At 43.9% G+C, this 14594-nt stretch overlaps 1 protein-coding gene across 4 annotated transcripts in view; it reads right to left on the bottom strand.

Annotated features, from left to right (window-relative positions):
- PRR5 (proline rich 5) overlaps positions 1-14594 on the bottom strand; it is a 70497-nt gene that overhangs the window by 14805 nt on the left and 41098 nt on the right. For all 4 annotated transcript variants that reach the window (XM_081005645.1, XM_081005647.1, XM_081005646.1 and 1 more), the window contains 2 exons: positions 4088-4168; positions 1242-1290 (listed from right to left, as the gene is read on the bottom strand). In XM_081005645.1, the coding sequence (XP_080861771.1) occupies positions 1242-1290; positions 4088-4168 (130 nt within the window). The remainder of the gene's footprint in view (positions 1-1241; positions 1291-4087; positions 4169-14594) is intronic.

The raw sequence follows: 14594 nt of genomic DNA, 5'->3' as shown, positions 1-14594 counted from the left end.
TTATATAGTGTGGATTTTACTGGACTGCATAGCCTGGGTCAGATCCTGCTTTCCTTTCAACCCCTCACATTACTCACTGGGGAACCTTTAGTGTAGGATTGTTTTAAAAACCTTGTGCTAACTCACATGACTGGGCTGGCTTAGAAATCACACACTTGTATGGTTTTTTTTGTCACTTTCTAATTTTTGAGCTTGTAGAAAAACAACCACATATTCTTGCAGTTCTGGGGTGCAAAAGCAGAAGATGCCACCAGCCACTGGCGCAGCTCCCTTGGCAGAGTCTGCTGAAGCCAGCAGCTGCAGAGCTGTAGAAACAGTTGCCAAGGCAAAAGGGAGGCAACTCGCAAGCATGCAAGCTCCGGATGTCTTATGAGGAAGTTGCAGGGGGATGAGATCCGTGAAGCTTGCTGCTAGGTATTTAATAGCCAGCAAGCTAGGGAGGACTCCTCTGCAACTGTCTCAGCTACAATCCACACAGAGCTCAGGGAAAGTGAGGAGAAGGAGGTAGCCAAGGATAAATCCTGTTTTCTTTGAGCATCAAACCACAATTTATGGGAGGAATTCACAACAGCACTAAGGAGATTGCTCCATCAGTGCAAGCCCTATTGAGCTCATGGAAGTCCTTGCACAAGCTTCTACTATTGGGATTAGCTAGTTGAACCCAGCCCTATGGCTAGCAGCCGTGTCAGGGTCCAAAACATTCCTTAACCTTAGGTGTGGGGCTCCCCTAGTTTTCATTGCAGCCACAGTGTGTAGGGAGAGGAGGTTAAACTCCTCTGGCCTGAGCCAGGATCCCTACAAAAGTGCCCCCCGTTAGTCTTTCAATGTTATGTTGGCCATCTTTATATCATAATTTTGAAAACGTCCTTCAAATATTACCCCCCTAAATGTTAGATATATGACTTGAATAAATAAAATGGAACTAATTTATAGCAGCATCTTCTGCATGTCTGTTCAGGCCCCTCAGCTGTGCCAGACTGGAGCTGGTGCACCAAGAGTGACAAAGCTCCTACCTGCACCTTCAGCCCTGGCCAACATGAGCCGACAGGACTTCTGCTGTGGTTGTGGATCTGCTGCTCTGCTGCTCCCTGACCTCCATCGGAATTGTTCCGTAAGTCCTATTTAGTTCAATGGGACTGACTCAGTTTAGAAGCGCCTGCTGTCAATAGTTTTGTTCAGCAGACTGCTTCAGTGAACAGCGTGAGGGAAAAGTAAAAGACTAAAAAGCAAACTGTACCAACCTGTAAATATTCAGTAAAAAATGATCCCAACTCAGTTTTCAGTAGTTGCCTGTTCCAAAGAGAATAATAATAATAATAATAATACTAAAAAATCATGTGACCATCACATTGTGCTGTACATGCACCGTACTTTGTGGCCAGTGAATGTTCATGCAAGAGTAAATGTGTTCGTCTATCAAAAATGACACAATACCTTGTTAGATCATAGTTGAACCACATAACACTTACTGAAATAGTGGCACTGGACAAAATGAGCAATTCCACATGGGAATGCTTGTTCTGAAGTAAAAACAAACAACAAAAACCTGCAGATTGCATCCCATCTAGTTTGCCCCTCAGTGTTGTTGTTGTTGTTTAGTCGTTTAGTCGTGTCCGACTCTTCGTGACCCCATGGACCAGAGCACGCCAAGGCACTCCTGTCTTCCACTGTCTCCCGCAGTTTGGTAAAACTCATGCTGGTAGCTTCGAGAACACTATCCAACCATCTCGCCCTCTGTCGTCCCCTTCTCCTTGTGCCCTCCATCTTTCCCAACATCAGGGTCTTTTCCAGGGAGTCTTCTCTTCTCATGAGGTGGCCATAGTATTGGAGCCTCAGCTTCACAATCTGTCCTTCCAGTGAGCACTCAGGGCTGATTTCCTTAAGAATGGATAGGCTGGATCTTCTTGCTGTCCATGGGACTCTCAAGAGTCTCCTCCAGCACCATAATTCAAAAGCATCAATTCTTCGGAGATCAGCCTTCTTTATGGTCCAGCTCTCACTTCCATACATCACTACTGGGAAAACCATAGCTTTAACTATACGGACCTTTGTTGGCAAGGTGATGTGAGGCTTTAAAAGTAAGCCGAGCCTAACTTTCCTGGTGCCTTCAATTTTAATTCAGAAAAACAAAAGTAGCTTAGGTATTCAAAACTGCCATATACAAAAACCTTTATGAAAGAGGCAGGAGCTGCCTTTGTATTGGGCAACAGCCACAGCAGAGGTTAGCAAAGCAATTATGCAATGTGCTTTGTCTGTTACCAGCATCTGGAAGCAGCTAAAAATACCTCAAAGCTTGAGTCACTGATATCCTGCTTTATCACAATTTCCTCTCTCTTCTTGTCTTCCTCAATTTTTCAGCAGGCTGCTCACTCCCACTTGACTTACTCTTCCAGCTCCATTCCTCACCCCCTACAGTCTAGCTTCCACCCTTTGCACTCCACCAAAATGTCCTTGCTAAGTTCACGGACAATCTTCTTGTTGGCAAGCCCAAAGGTCTCTTCTCTCTCTTGCTCTGCTTCCTTTGTTGCCTTTGACACAACTGATCCCTCTCTCAAGTGTGACCCTCTATGCCTTAGACTTCCACCACTCTGACAGCTCTTTTCCCTATGCATCAGCTCATTCATTCAACAATGTTAAAAGCATATTTGTTATCAAATTCTGTTCTTCTTATACAGTAAATATCTGAAATTCTTACCAACATAATCAGTGCAGGGGGAAAGATACGCCTGCTCCAAAAAATATAGCACAGGAAAGAACAACAATTCCAACTAGCCCTTAGGAAATGCAGCAAAGACCTTCAAAGGAGAGGCTTGTTTCAGCTTTACCAGCCATGGAAAGCTTTTCATGGTCTTATCTTCCTATCCTTTTACCCCACCCATACAAAGTCAACCCTAGACTACAAATAATAAAAAATAAAATATACCAGATTTGTTTAACTCCTAAAAGTGGCCCAGTAGAGGATGAATAGAGTGTTCTTCAATTCTTTACCAGCTTCTCTTATAAGTAGAAAACAGACTAGGAAAAATATAGAGCAAATATATCAACCTGGTGAAGCAGACATGGAGCAACCTACACCTTTCCTGCCAGCTCTTGGCTTTTATGCTGTACCCACAGGAGGGAACATGGCCCTTATCTAGAGCCAGTGTAGAAATGCAGTGGGCTGGCAGGGGAAGAACAGGGGCATGCAGCGCTCCAGGCGTTTGCTGCAAGCCTGCTTGCTTTGATGCTGGGCAGGGCGAAGGCACAGCATCTTTGTCCACAGCCAGCAGATAAACAAAGAAGGCTGCTGGAGGAGGGGCAGAGAATTCTAGCCTCAGTGGGCATCAAGAAAAGGATAAAAGGCATTATCGCTTATAGCAACCACATAATGGATTTTACTGTAAATATGTCTCCTTTACCTACAGCTAGGGCCGGCCAGCCCACCCATGAGGCAGCCTGAGGCAGCTGCCTTGGGTGGTGAATTCCTTGGGGCAGCACCCTTGCCCTGCCTGCCCCTGCTGCCCCAGACAGGAGAAGGAGCGAGATCTTGCAACCCCAGTAAGTGAGGCTTCAGCCAAGGGGCACCAGCTCCTTGTCATTTCGCCTCAGGCAGCGAAACAGGACTGGCTGCTGCTGTCTAAAGGAGGGTTGATGATTAGCCCTGCTGTTTTCTGGCACCTCTGAAAAGTTGCAGGGCTAGTATGAAAAGGGACAAGCACAGTGAGGTGAAGGAGGAAGCTAGAAAGAGCATTGCATCATCCTCTCTTCAACTGTATGAACTTTTCAGGGGCAAAAATGTGGCAACTACCTTCTTGCACCCCGGGGAGGTCACTTTGGTGCTGCTAACACAGCCGTTTGGCTTCACCCCTGAAGGCACACTCCATTGTCTCTCAAGAAAGATGGAAGCCAATAACAACTGCAGAACCTACGTTAATTCCTTGAGGAGGGCTTGCCTTTGTGCACATCTCTGCACACTGTCATTAACACCAGTGCCACTATCTCAATAGTTGGAATAAAGTAAAATGGTACAGATCACTTATGAAACAATGACCCTCCGTGGTGATGACTGTGTCTTGGGACAAGTGTATAATCTGATGATCTGACTCACCTGACTCCTTCATTCAGATTGTAGAGCTCGTGTTCTGCAAGACCTTTTCGCTGGAACACAGCTATGACTCCATTATGGATACTGCAAGAAAAAGGCACATTTCTGACAAGCTGCACAGCATTTAACTTAAGATTTCACAGCCTTTAGTTTTTAGGCATTCCTAACAATTACTTCCAAAGCACAGAAAGTGAGGGGTAACCCACAAACCTGCTGCAAGTAGCATGGTGAAGAAGACAGAACAGATGGAAATCAGGCTAGAAGAAAAGATGGAGAAGTTCTAACTTCTAGTTCTTTTTGATAAAGCACGTAATGGATGGAATACTGGACTAGATCAGGGAAAACTTGGGTTCAAATCCCTGCCCAACAATGACAAAACTGAGTGACGATTTGAAAATCCCTCTGTACAGACATAACCATCAACTATGGCTGGGTACACATTACGAACTTAAAACTCAGCTAGATTATAGAATAATTGTAGAGTTGGAAGGGACCCTGAGGATCTTCTAGTCCAGGCATAGGCAAACTCAGCCCTCCAGATGTTTTGAGACTATAATTCCCATCATCCCCGACCACTGGTCCTGTTAGTTAGGGATGGTGGGAGTTGTAGTCCCAAAACATCTCAGTGCCGAGTTTGCCTATGCCTGTTCTAGTCCAACCCACCTTGGATCAAACCTGCAACCTTGGGTGTTATCAGCACCACGTTCTAACCAGTTGAGCTATTGTTCTTCTTCTCCATTCAGACTGAAGCTGCTTTAAGGAAAAAATGCTGCATTTCATAATACAGGATAGATATAGATTGAGCTTGCTTGAGGAAGGGCAGGATACACGTGATATTTTATTAATGGTAATACTGCAATATTTGATGAAATATATAAAAGATGCAATCATGAGCAGAAAGCAGTCTTTGGCAGAGCTTTCCCCTTGTTTGCCTCAGACAGACCCAGGGAGACAGCAGGTGAGATGATGATAATGTGAGGGCCCTATTCAAGCCTCTAGCTGCTCTTTGGCAGAGGTGCCAAAGAAGTCTTTCCCTTAATCTCTGCTGGCACAGGAGAAAGGATCTGAGATGCATTGGAGGGAATACAGGATCAAGGGCGAGACAGGAAGCTGGGCTGAACCCCTGGATGGATTGCCAACCACCTCTCCTATTCTATGCTTAAAGGGGAAAGAGACTGCAGAGTGTTTAGTCTGTTATGCTACTGTATTGCCATTCGTATTTTGCACAGTAGAGAAAGTCAGCACTTCAATCAGCACACCTTAAAGGACAAAAAAGAGTTCCTGTGTGTAGAGGAAAGTGGTGGGATTCTTTGCTTCAATAATTGCTGTGTTTGCATGACCTTTTGCCGCGGTCGCAGCAGCTCATCACCAAAACATGCTTCCAGTTTCATGTTGAGCCTCATTGTTGAGCAGCAAGTCCGGCCTCATCATCCCATTTACAGGAAACCGTAGCTGGCAGGCCAGGGCAATGAGGCCACTACCTAACCATGCAGAAATGCATGAACAGATAAAAATAGAAGATATTGCTTGGTTTTTCTCTTCTCTCCCCATTCTTCTTTCAGCTGATAACTCTTTCAAGCTGGTTCAGTAGCTCTTTGTCTGAACTCCTCTCTCAGAGACACACAGAATGGAAACACTGGTCAGCAGGTTTGGGACAGCATGTAGATACACTCAGCGGACAATTTGAAAGATTTGAGGCTAGATGTCTCTGCAGACAGCAGTACGACTCAGGCGCAATTCAGTTCAGAGAGAAAATGAAATACATTCAGAATATGAAATATACTTTCTGCCACCATCTTGCAAGCATTTGTAATTTTTACTGGAGGTACTCTGATTTGTTTGAAGACAAAAGTGTTTGTTTCCACCAACAAATTATAGTAGGACATCTGGGGTACGCAATTAGGCCAACTAATTATAAGTTACTCCACTGCATTCCATCCTTTGTGCAAAGAAGCCATTTTAGTCTAGGTTGAGAGAGTTCAACTTGCCCAAGGCCTCCTCATCAGCTTCATGAGTAAGACAGGATCTGAAACTGGGTCTTCAATTCTTGAAACTCGCTCAATTATTTTGCTTTGGATGAATCAACAGGACTCTAGTTCTCTTTGTTGTTGTTGCTCATCCTGTCTGTCAGATTTAAATAACAACCTAGGTAACAGAATTCTGCTTCTGAAGCTTATAGGATTATAATTTTCTGATCTGTGATGCTTTGCATTGCATATTCCTGCTCTATAAATGACCCAGTGAAACACTTTCGATTCACTGGCTTGGGGAGAACCAAGTCCTCCTTCCAAGGAGGGATATAATCTGCTCTGGGTATGTAATAGTCACAGCATCATAGAATTGTGGAGTTGGAAGGGACCCCTAAGGGTCATCTAGTCCAACCCCTTGCAATGCAGGAATCTCGTTTAAATCATAGTCCAGTCAAAAGCTGATCTAACTATTTAGCAGGTGACGTGAGACTGCAGGTAGAAGTTAGCATTTTTGAAAGTCCTTCACATCCCAAGCTAAAAATTTGCTGCACACATAAAACTAGTACAAAATGTGGGAGAACATTAAAGTAAAATCGACTTTCTTCTCCAACTTAAAAGGAACTCTTCTGTGTGTTTCTTGCTGAACATAACCCAGCTCAAAATAACAATGCTGGGAGGTTGTGTTGCTTAAATGCCAGGTCAGGTCACAATCCAAAGGTCTTCACAGACAATTCCACGAGAGGAGTGCAGCTTCGAAGTCCCCGTTCAAGAAGCAGCCCCTAAAATTCAGGGATCTTCAGAAGTGATCCCCATGCAGTCTGAAAAGCTCTTCTGGAAGAGAAAAGATCTCGAGACACCCCCACTACTCAGGCACAAATTCTTTGGACCAAGGACATAGGATGAGGGTCTCTGTCACCATTGTACAATTTCAACATCCTTTTCTTACTTCTTCCACCAGCAAAATGTTCCTCATCATAATGTGTGGGTTATGTATTATATTATTATCTGCATATAATGCATCTTTATGCATTACAAAGATGGTATAATTACTGTAAAGCATCAGAGGAAACACTGCTCAGGTCCTCCTATTATTACTTAATAAATTAATGGGAGGGGGAACAAAAGTCTTGGTGTCATTTGTCCCCCACTTGTTCTAAATTAATCGGGACCTTAAATGGCTCACAGATCTGGGGAAGTAGTGAGATGCTTCAAGGCAGAAGTTCGTTCTCTCTCTCTCTCTCTAATGAAAACTCTGATTTCAAGGAACACATTTCAAGGAACCATGGGCCATGCAGGCAGACTCTTCTCAAACTGGCGCAGTCACCAAAATCCCTGTCCTACCACCACACTTCATGAAAACCACGCCATCTACCATACAATACAGGTGTGGTTTGTTTGTGAGCAGTACCTGAGCTGGGGTACCATCCCAAGGCAGCGTGGTGAGCAACGGGTGTCACTCAAGTAAACTTTCCTTCTTGAATTACCAGCTTGGCTTTAGTTTTCAGAGCAGAAGGGAATGGAAAATCCCTGCCCCACTCCTCCTAAAGCAGGTCTGCGTCTATCTACAGAACCTACAGGTTTTTCTGCTAAATGGGGATTATACAACTCTGCCTCAAACTGCTGGACATATTTTTAAGATGATTTTGTGCCCACCCCCTCGCCTGCGCCCCTGGTGGGGGCCCACCGCACCACCCCCTAGCTAGGGCCCTGGCTGGATCCTGAGCTAGTCCTGCTACCATTGTGTGATGGAAACAGTCCAAATCCAAGCATGTCCACTGTGCAAGCTTGTGAGCTGGTGTAGCAAATCAGCATTCCCTGCCCTCTCAAGCAGGGTCCAGGGTCTTTGAAAGACGGCATTTCCTCATACAAACCTATCTGAGTTCTGAGACCTTTGGGAGAGACCCTTCTCTCAGTCCCACAACCCTCACAGGCAGGGACGGCTCTGTGATGAGGCAGTTAATATAATGATGATGATGCTTAAGCCCTGTTGCTGCTGGCTCCCAGTTTCAACTGCTTTGTCCCCACCCTTATTTCTGCTCCCAGGGAGACCACTCTCCCCGCATGCGCTGGCTCCCCCCCCTTCCCTCCCTGCAGACAATGTTGGGCAAGTTGAACCAGCTGACTGTGGAAACTCTCATTAGCCACACAGTGAGGGTGTCAAAAAGTGAGGGTGACAAATTTGCAAAAAGAGTACGGGAACAAGAACTCCCAAAAGTAATAGCATTCTTCAGCTTTAATAACTGCCACTTATTCATAATTGATCAGAACTGTGTAAGAGTAAGATACTGCGCAACACTTGACATCTTCTCAAGAAACTATACACTAATTATGGTAATGTGAAGATGCTGAAGTCAGCAAATTAGCCCCCCAGCTCATTTATATGCACAAGACTTGTGATTAACATACTTTGCAAATCTTTCCTGCTGTGGACCCCAGTAAATGACTTGCAACCCAAGATCTAAGCTAGGGGTGCTCTGACGCCCGCACAAACTTAAAATGGCTGCAGCTACGACATGAGGTGTTGATAAGGATTCCTTGCAGTCTCTGCTTACAGTTTTTCATCAAGTAGGACTCAGTCTGCTACTATCTGCATAGTCCCCATTCTTACGGACACTAAAATGTGAAGGAATGGAGGGAACTGCCTTTCTATGCAATATATGCACACACAAAAGATGAACATCTCACATAAAAGTAATGTTGCATAGCTTTCTTGTGCTTTGAGGGAAAGAACTGACAGAAAAACTATTTTGATTTCACTTCTGCTGATCCAGGCCTGGTTTCTTTTGAATGGGTCGTGTCCTTTGCTCCTATGGTATGTTTCTTTGTTTAGGGAAGCTTTTAATGTTTAACAGACCACTGCATTTTAATACAGTGGTACATTGGGTTACAGACGCTTCAGGTTACAGACGCTTCAGGTTACAGACTCCGCTAACCCAGAAACAGTACCTCGGGTTAAGAACTTTGCTTCAGGATGAGAACAGAAATCATGCTCTGGCGGCGCAGCAGCAGCGGGAGACCCCATTAGCTAAACTGGTGCTTCAGGTTAAGAACAGTTTCAGGTTAAGAACGGACCTCCAGAAGGAATTAAGTTCTTTACCCGAGGTACCACTGTACTTTGTTGGAAGCTACCCAGAGTGGCTGGGGTATGTATGTATGTATGTATGTATGTATAAATAAATAAATAAATATTATTATTATTATTATTATTATTATTATTTTGCTGTCTTCTCATTTGTTTTAACCTTTTACAGTGGATTATTCTGTTTCCCTGAACTGTAAAGAAATAACCAAACTAAGGATGTCTTTCTCTATAAGGACCTGGAGTTTGGATCCCATGAATACATAAGATAGCGGAGCTTTTTAAACCGAGGTACCCAGTTAAGGAATATCCATTTAAAACTGGCTTTGCAGACCTTTTAAGCAAAGGTCTGATTTTACAAGATTATTTCATATACTTCTTTAGAATCCATGAAATGCAGGATATCATATATAAACAAATGCTGTAAGTAACATGGTCGTACATGGTACGTTGCTGTCTATTGTTTTGCGGAAAGGGAGGAAACTGGTTTTCTGGGACTGGGGGAAGAGGTTAGAGGTTCCAGCCATAATCCTGCTCTCCTAACGTCCAACAACAAGCCCTTGTCCCAGTCAACTCACAACAGAAGCAGGGAAAGAGCAACGTGTTGTTTGTGACAGGGAAATCCAGGACTCTGTCATAGAGAACTTGGGGAACTGGGTGAAGGTTTGATGCATCACTGAAGAGTCTCAGTGGCAAGGAGGTTGAGTGGTTAGACCAGGTACCTGTGGCAGCTCCTTCCCTCAGATCGTGTTCTTCACATGCAGTTCAGCAGTGAGGGCGGATTTTGGCCTACATGATGTGTAAAATGTCTACTTACTTGCACTGCTGATCAATTTCACCATTTTAAGACACTTGTCTTTTTCAGGTTTATATTCCCCTTCTTTCTACATCATTGTCTCTTCCTTCCCCCCAACCTCCAACACTACCAGTTAATCCTACAAGCAGCCACTGTTTTCTAAGGGGCACAAAAAAGGAAAACAAACAAATATCCTATCCTTTTGGTCTTAGAAATTAGGCCAAAGATCAGAAAGCCTGGAATTCATTTTTGCTATTATTATCTGTTCTGTTTTCAGCACTCTAGAGCTTATTCCAGTCCTGCCCCACTTCAACGAGCAGCTAAAGACTTCACAAAGAAAGTAAAGAATCGAAGTTATTTTAATCCTATGCAAATTTTGAGTGATTAAATGAAACTGGTAGGTAATGTAATTTATGCTTATGTTTGCTGTTAGGTTGGTTTGCTTGTGTAGGCTGTGAAGCAGGCAATGTAAGCTGTTTTGAGGATTCATGGGAAAGCTGAAGAGGCCATGAAATTATAAAGTATAAATTTGCACAGCAGAAACTAGGCAGAAGGCTTGCTTTGATCTGACAGTTTCACATTAGCTTTGGAATCAAAGGGAAATCCCTGCAGAGAATGAAAGCATGCTAGGAATTCCAAGAGCTGAGACCAATTGTGAATCTTAGGCAGGCCTGGGGAAGGGACAGGTGCCAAAGCAGCTGCCAATCACCTGATGTCAATCTTGTCACAATTAGAAGTGGTGTGAAGTCAAGCCACAGCTTCGGAGAACTCAAGAGTGTGAAGGAAGATGTCAGGTGAGGGCTCTGAGTTGGAAACTGCCTGGTGAGCCTGATCAGTGCCTGGGTGGAAGGCTCTTCATCACTCCATTTAATGCATTTATTTTATCAAATTTATATGCCACTTCACTGTAAAAAACCAAACAAACCTCCAAGTGGTCTTTGCATCAAAATTCCCCAATTTCTGAACCAGGTCTGCCAAAAATTCTCATTCTGGTCCTTGATCTGCCAAAGCTTGTCCTTGCCTACGGACCAGGAATTCTCAGTCACAAGCTCACATCCTTAATTGCAGCCAAGAGTGCAACTTTTTTTTAAGATTACTGAAAAGAAGTGGAGAGATGAAGCACTTGCAGAACACCATTGACGGTCAACAGGATTTTTTAAAAATTCTAAATGATTTGGGGAACTTTTCAATTTCAATTTTGGGTCATTTGCAGTTCTGAAAATCGATATATTTTAAGTGGATCGTCTTGTTGATGTATTGCAATTTATAATGAAATAGCCATTGGCCATAAACAATAGAAGTCTGACTGACTGAAGCAGCTGCAGCTCCTCTCCATTTTATCCTTATGTTCTTTTCTCCCCATAGGGTGGCTGGATTCAAAGAATCATAGAATCATAGAGTTGGAAGAGACCACAAGGGCCATCGAGTCCAACCCCCTGCCAAGCAGGAAACACCATCAGAGCACTCCTGACATATGGTTGTCAAGCCTCTGCTTAAAGACCTCCAAAGAAGGAGACTCCACCACACTCCTTGGCGGAAGAAGAAGACGGAAGTTGATCAGAAGACCCCAAAAGCCGTTGAAATTTGCTCTTCCATTTAACAATACAGGTGCAGGATCCCTGTGTGATTTTACAACTGACCACCCAATGGCTACAGGGTGATAGGACAAGTAAAAGAAAAAAGTGGATTCCATAGACTATAATGCACTGTAACTTTCTGAGAAGACTGCCTGAAAGACAGACATATTGATGTCTTCTTGCTGAAAAGCTTTTAGTGTGCTTGTATTTTCTGTCAAGTAACTTTTAAAATCAAAAGTTAGTATCTGAAGTTGGTATCTGAAGAAGTATGCATGCACACAAAAGCTTATACCCAGAACAAATGTAGTTGGTCTCTAAGGTGCTACTGGACAATTGTTTAATTTGTTTTAAAATCAAAGTTTGCTTTCAATTGGAAACTCGGTTTGTCCAGAGAGACTATCTTATGGCTTCTAGGAATACTACTGAATAGAGATGGTAAAATGAACAGTTGACAAACTGGGACATTTCCTAGGAAACCACTCTACTGCTTGTTAGGAAAAGTATCTCTCTCAAGTTTTGAACTGGATTTTATGTACAGATAATCTAGTCAGTATAATAAATATATTTATTAGGTCTGCAATATTGAGTTAAACATTTTTAAAAGTCCCCTGGATTAATCAGGCGACAATCTGGTTTTTTGTTGTTGTTGTTTTGTTTTTACAAAATGACTTTTTATAGCAGATGTACACAAATTTTGAGAGGCACTTTAAGGAGCGGCATTGCCTCTTCTCTGCTGTACAAGACAGAATGTCTCTTCTAAGACGGTGCTTGCTGTGGCCTGGGTGTGCATTGGGTAAAAACAAAGTATGTTTCTCCCCTTCCTCAAAACTCATATGCACACACATTTTATTAATTTAAGCCATTTTTTCTGTAACAAACAGCATGCTATTTTTTGCTGCAACAACAGGCTATCATAGCACCTGGGCACATATATGCCCAATATTCGCCTGGATGCAAATTAAGTGAGCAAAGGTCTTGCATCTCACAAGTCAGTGTCACTTCAGGTGGCTAATCGAAACAGCTAAGTAGTGACATATGCCAGGGGGCATTAGAGCAGCTTACCTACAAGGCAAGAGAAAAAATAGACCCCGAGTCCAAATAAGGAAAGGCTGGCCACTGAGGTCACAAGACATTACCATGGTGTTTGTGTGTGATTAAGGAGTTTGTCAAGGTGGATTCACAGACTAGGGAACAGCAAGCAGTAGCTCCAGGGCCAAATCAAGTCCGCTATCAGTAATGCTATTTTCTTGCCCCCTTAATACTCTATGCCTACCCCTGACCTGTTATGCTCCATCTCATCCTTAAAGTGGCCCACCAATGAGAGGCTCAGAGTAAAGGAAAGCAGAGCGAGTATATTGATTTCAGCCACTGGTTCTTGCTAACCTCTGCAGGGCTGAAGGACCAGACAGCTCTGCAAGGGTGTCTAGTTGATTGGGTTGGTGCACAAACTGATGCCCTGGTTGACCTCCAGAAACCAGAGATGACCCAGACAACCAACACAATCACTTCTTATTCTCAGATCTGCTAAGACAATGAAATGGTTGGGTTGATGATTAGGACTTAGATGGTGGCAAACTCTTAAAAAAGTATTAACAGTGGCTAGAAACAAGTGGGCAGATTCTTCCTGGTCCCTGGTGATTTCACCAGCTATCACTGAGTTGCAAATCTCCTTTTCTTGGTTCAAAGTGTGTAGATGTGAGGCTCCAGGTATCCTGAATGACGCTCATTTTCTGGAGCCATTTTTATCTGCCTTCTTCTAGGCAGATTGGGAACTGAAGTGGCTTTGGTCAGCCACTGGTCAAACTGTAATAGGAGAGTGACAGAAGGCACGTGTCCATTCCCTGACACCTCACATCAGCATATAATCAGCCACAATATTTTTCAGAAATGCATGTCTGGTTTGGGTACACTGCTTTACACTTATTCCTACCTGATGATCATTTGCAGAATGTTGGGCTGGGTGGCTGCAGTTTGGCACCGGGGCAGCTATGCTACAGTGCTCCACAGACTTCTGCACTGCCCCCCAGGCTACCTATCAATTATATGAAACCACTGAAAGAAGTAATCAGAGGAGCTGGAGGTAGATTTCATTATGGAGATAACACCCATCTCTCTCTCTCTCTCTCTCTCTTACACGTGGTCCAGATGTAATCATGGATACTCTGTGCAGATGCCTAGAGTTAGTAACAGGCTAGATGAGAGCTAAGAAACTGAAGTTCAATCCCAAAACAGATTTGCTGCTAATATTATCAATCTAGGAAAGTAGTATTCAGCCTATTCCTTATGGGGACCACCCCCTCTTAAAGACTAGGTGTATTAACAACTACCAGTACTGCCCTGTCACAAATCCCCCCCCCCCCTTTGGGCAAGGTACTTGAAAAGGTCATGGTGACACAGCTGCAGGCTTAAAGGGGAGTGAAGGGATAGTGTAGATGTGACCCTGTGACTCTAAATAAATCTGTCATTGGCTTTTGATACAATCGATTATGATATCCTTCTAGGTTGTTTATGGAAGATGGGATTTGGGTGGCACTGTTATACAGAGCTTCCTATCTTATCTCCAGGGATGGTTATGGCACTGGCTGAGTGCTTCTCAGTCCCCTGGGTCTTGAGCTATGGGATACTACAAGGTGCTACGCCGTCTCCAATGCTCCTGAACACCACATGAAGCTGCTAGGAGTGGTCACTAAGAGATCTTGCACAAGGTGGCATCAGTACACCAATGATACCCAACACTGTTTCTCTGTAACATCTGAATTGGGGATAGCTGAGATGACTGGATGCAGCAGTGGGCATGAAAAAAAATGTGTGTGAATCCTGGCAAGATGGAGGCTTTGCAGATGTTTCCTGGCTCTGAAAATTTGGTAAGTCGCTTGCCTTGGATGGGGTCACACTCTCCCTGAAGGAGCAGGTGTGTAATCTGAGGGCACTCCTGGATCCACCCATCCCTGGATGCACAGGTGTCTGTGATGGCTAGGAGTGCCTTTTACCAACTGTTCCTGGATTGGGACAGCTTGGCCACCGTTGTCCATGCATTGGTAGTGCCAAGTTGGACCACTGCCATGTGCTCTATGTGGGGCTGCCCTTC

This window comes from Podarcis pityusensis (assembly GCF_964106645.2).
Source record: "Podarcis pityusensis genome assembly, chromosome: 5".
Classification (NCBI taxonomy): Eukaryota; Metazoa; Chordata; class Lepidosauria; order Squamata; family Lacertidae; genus Podarcis; species Podarcis pityusensis.
This window is presented reverse-complemented; position numbering and strand designations above follow the sequence as displayed.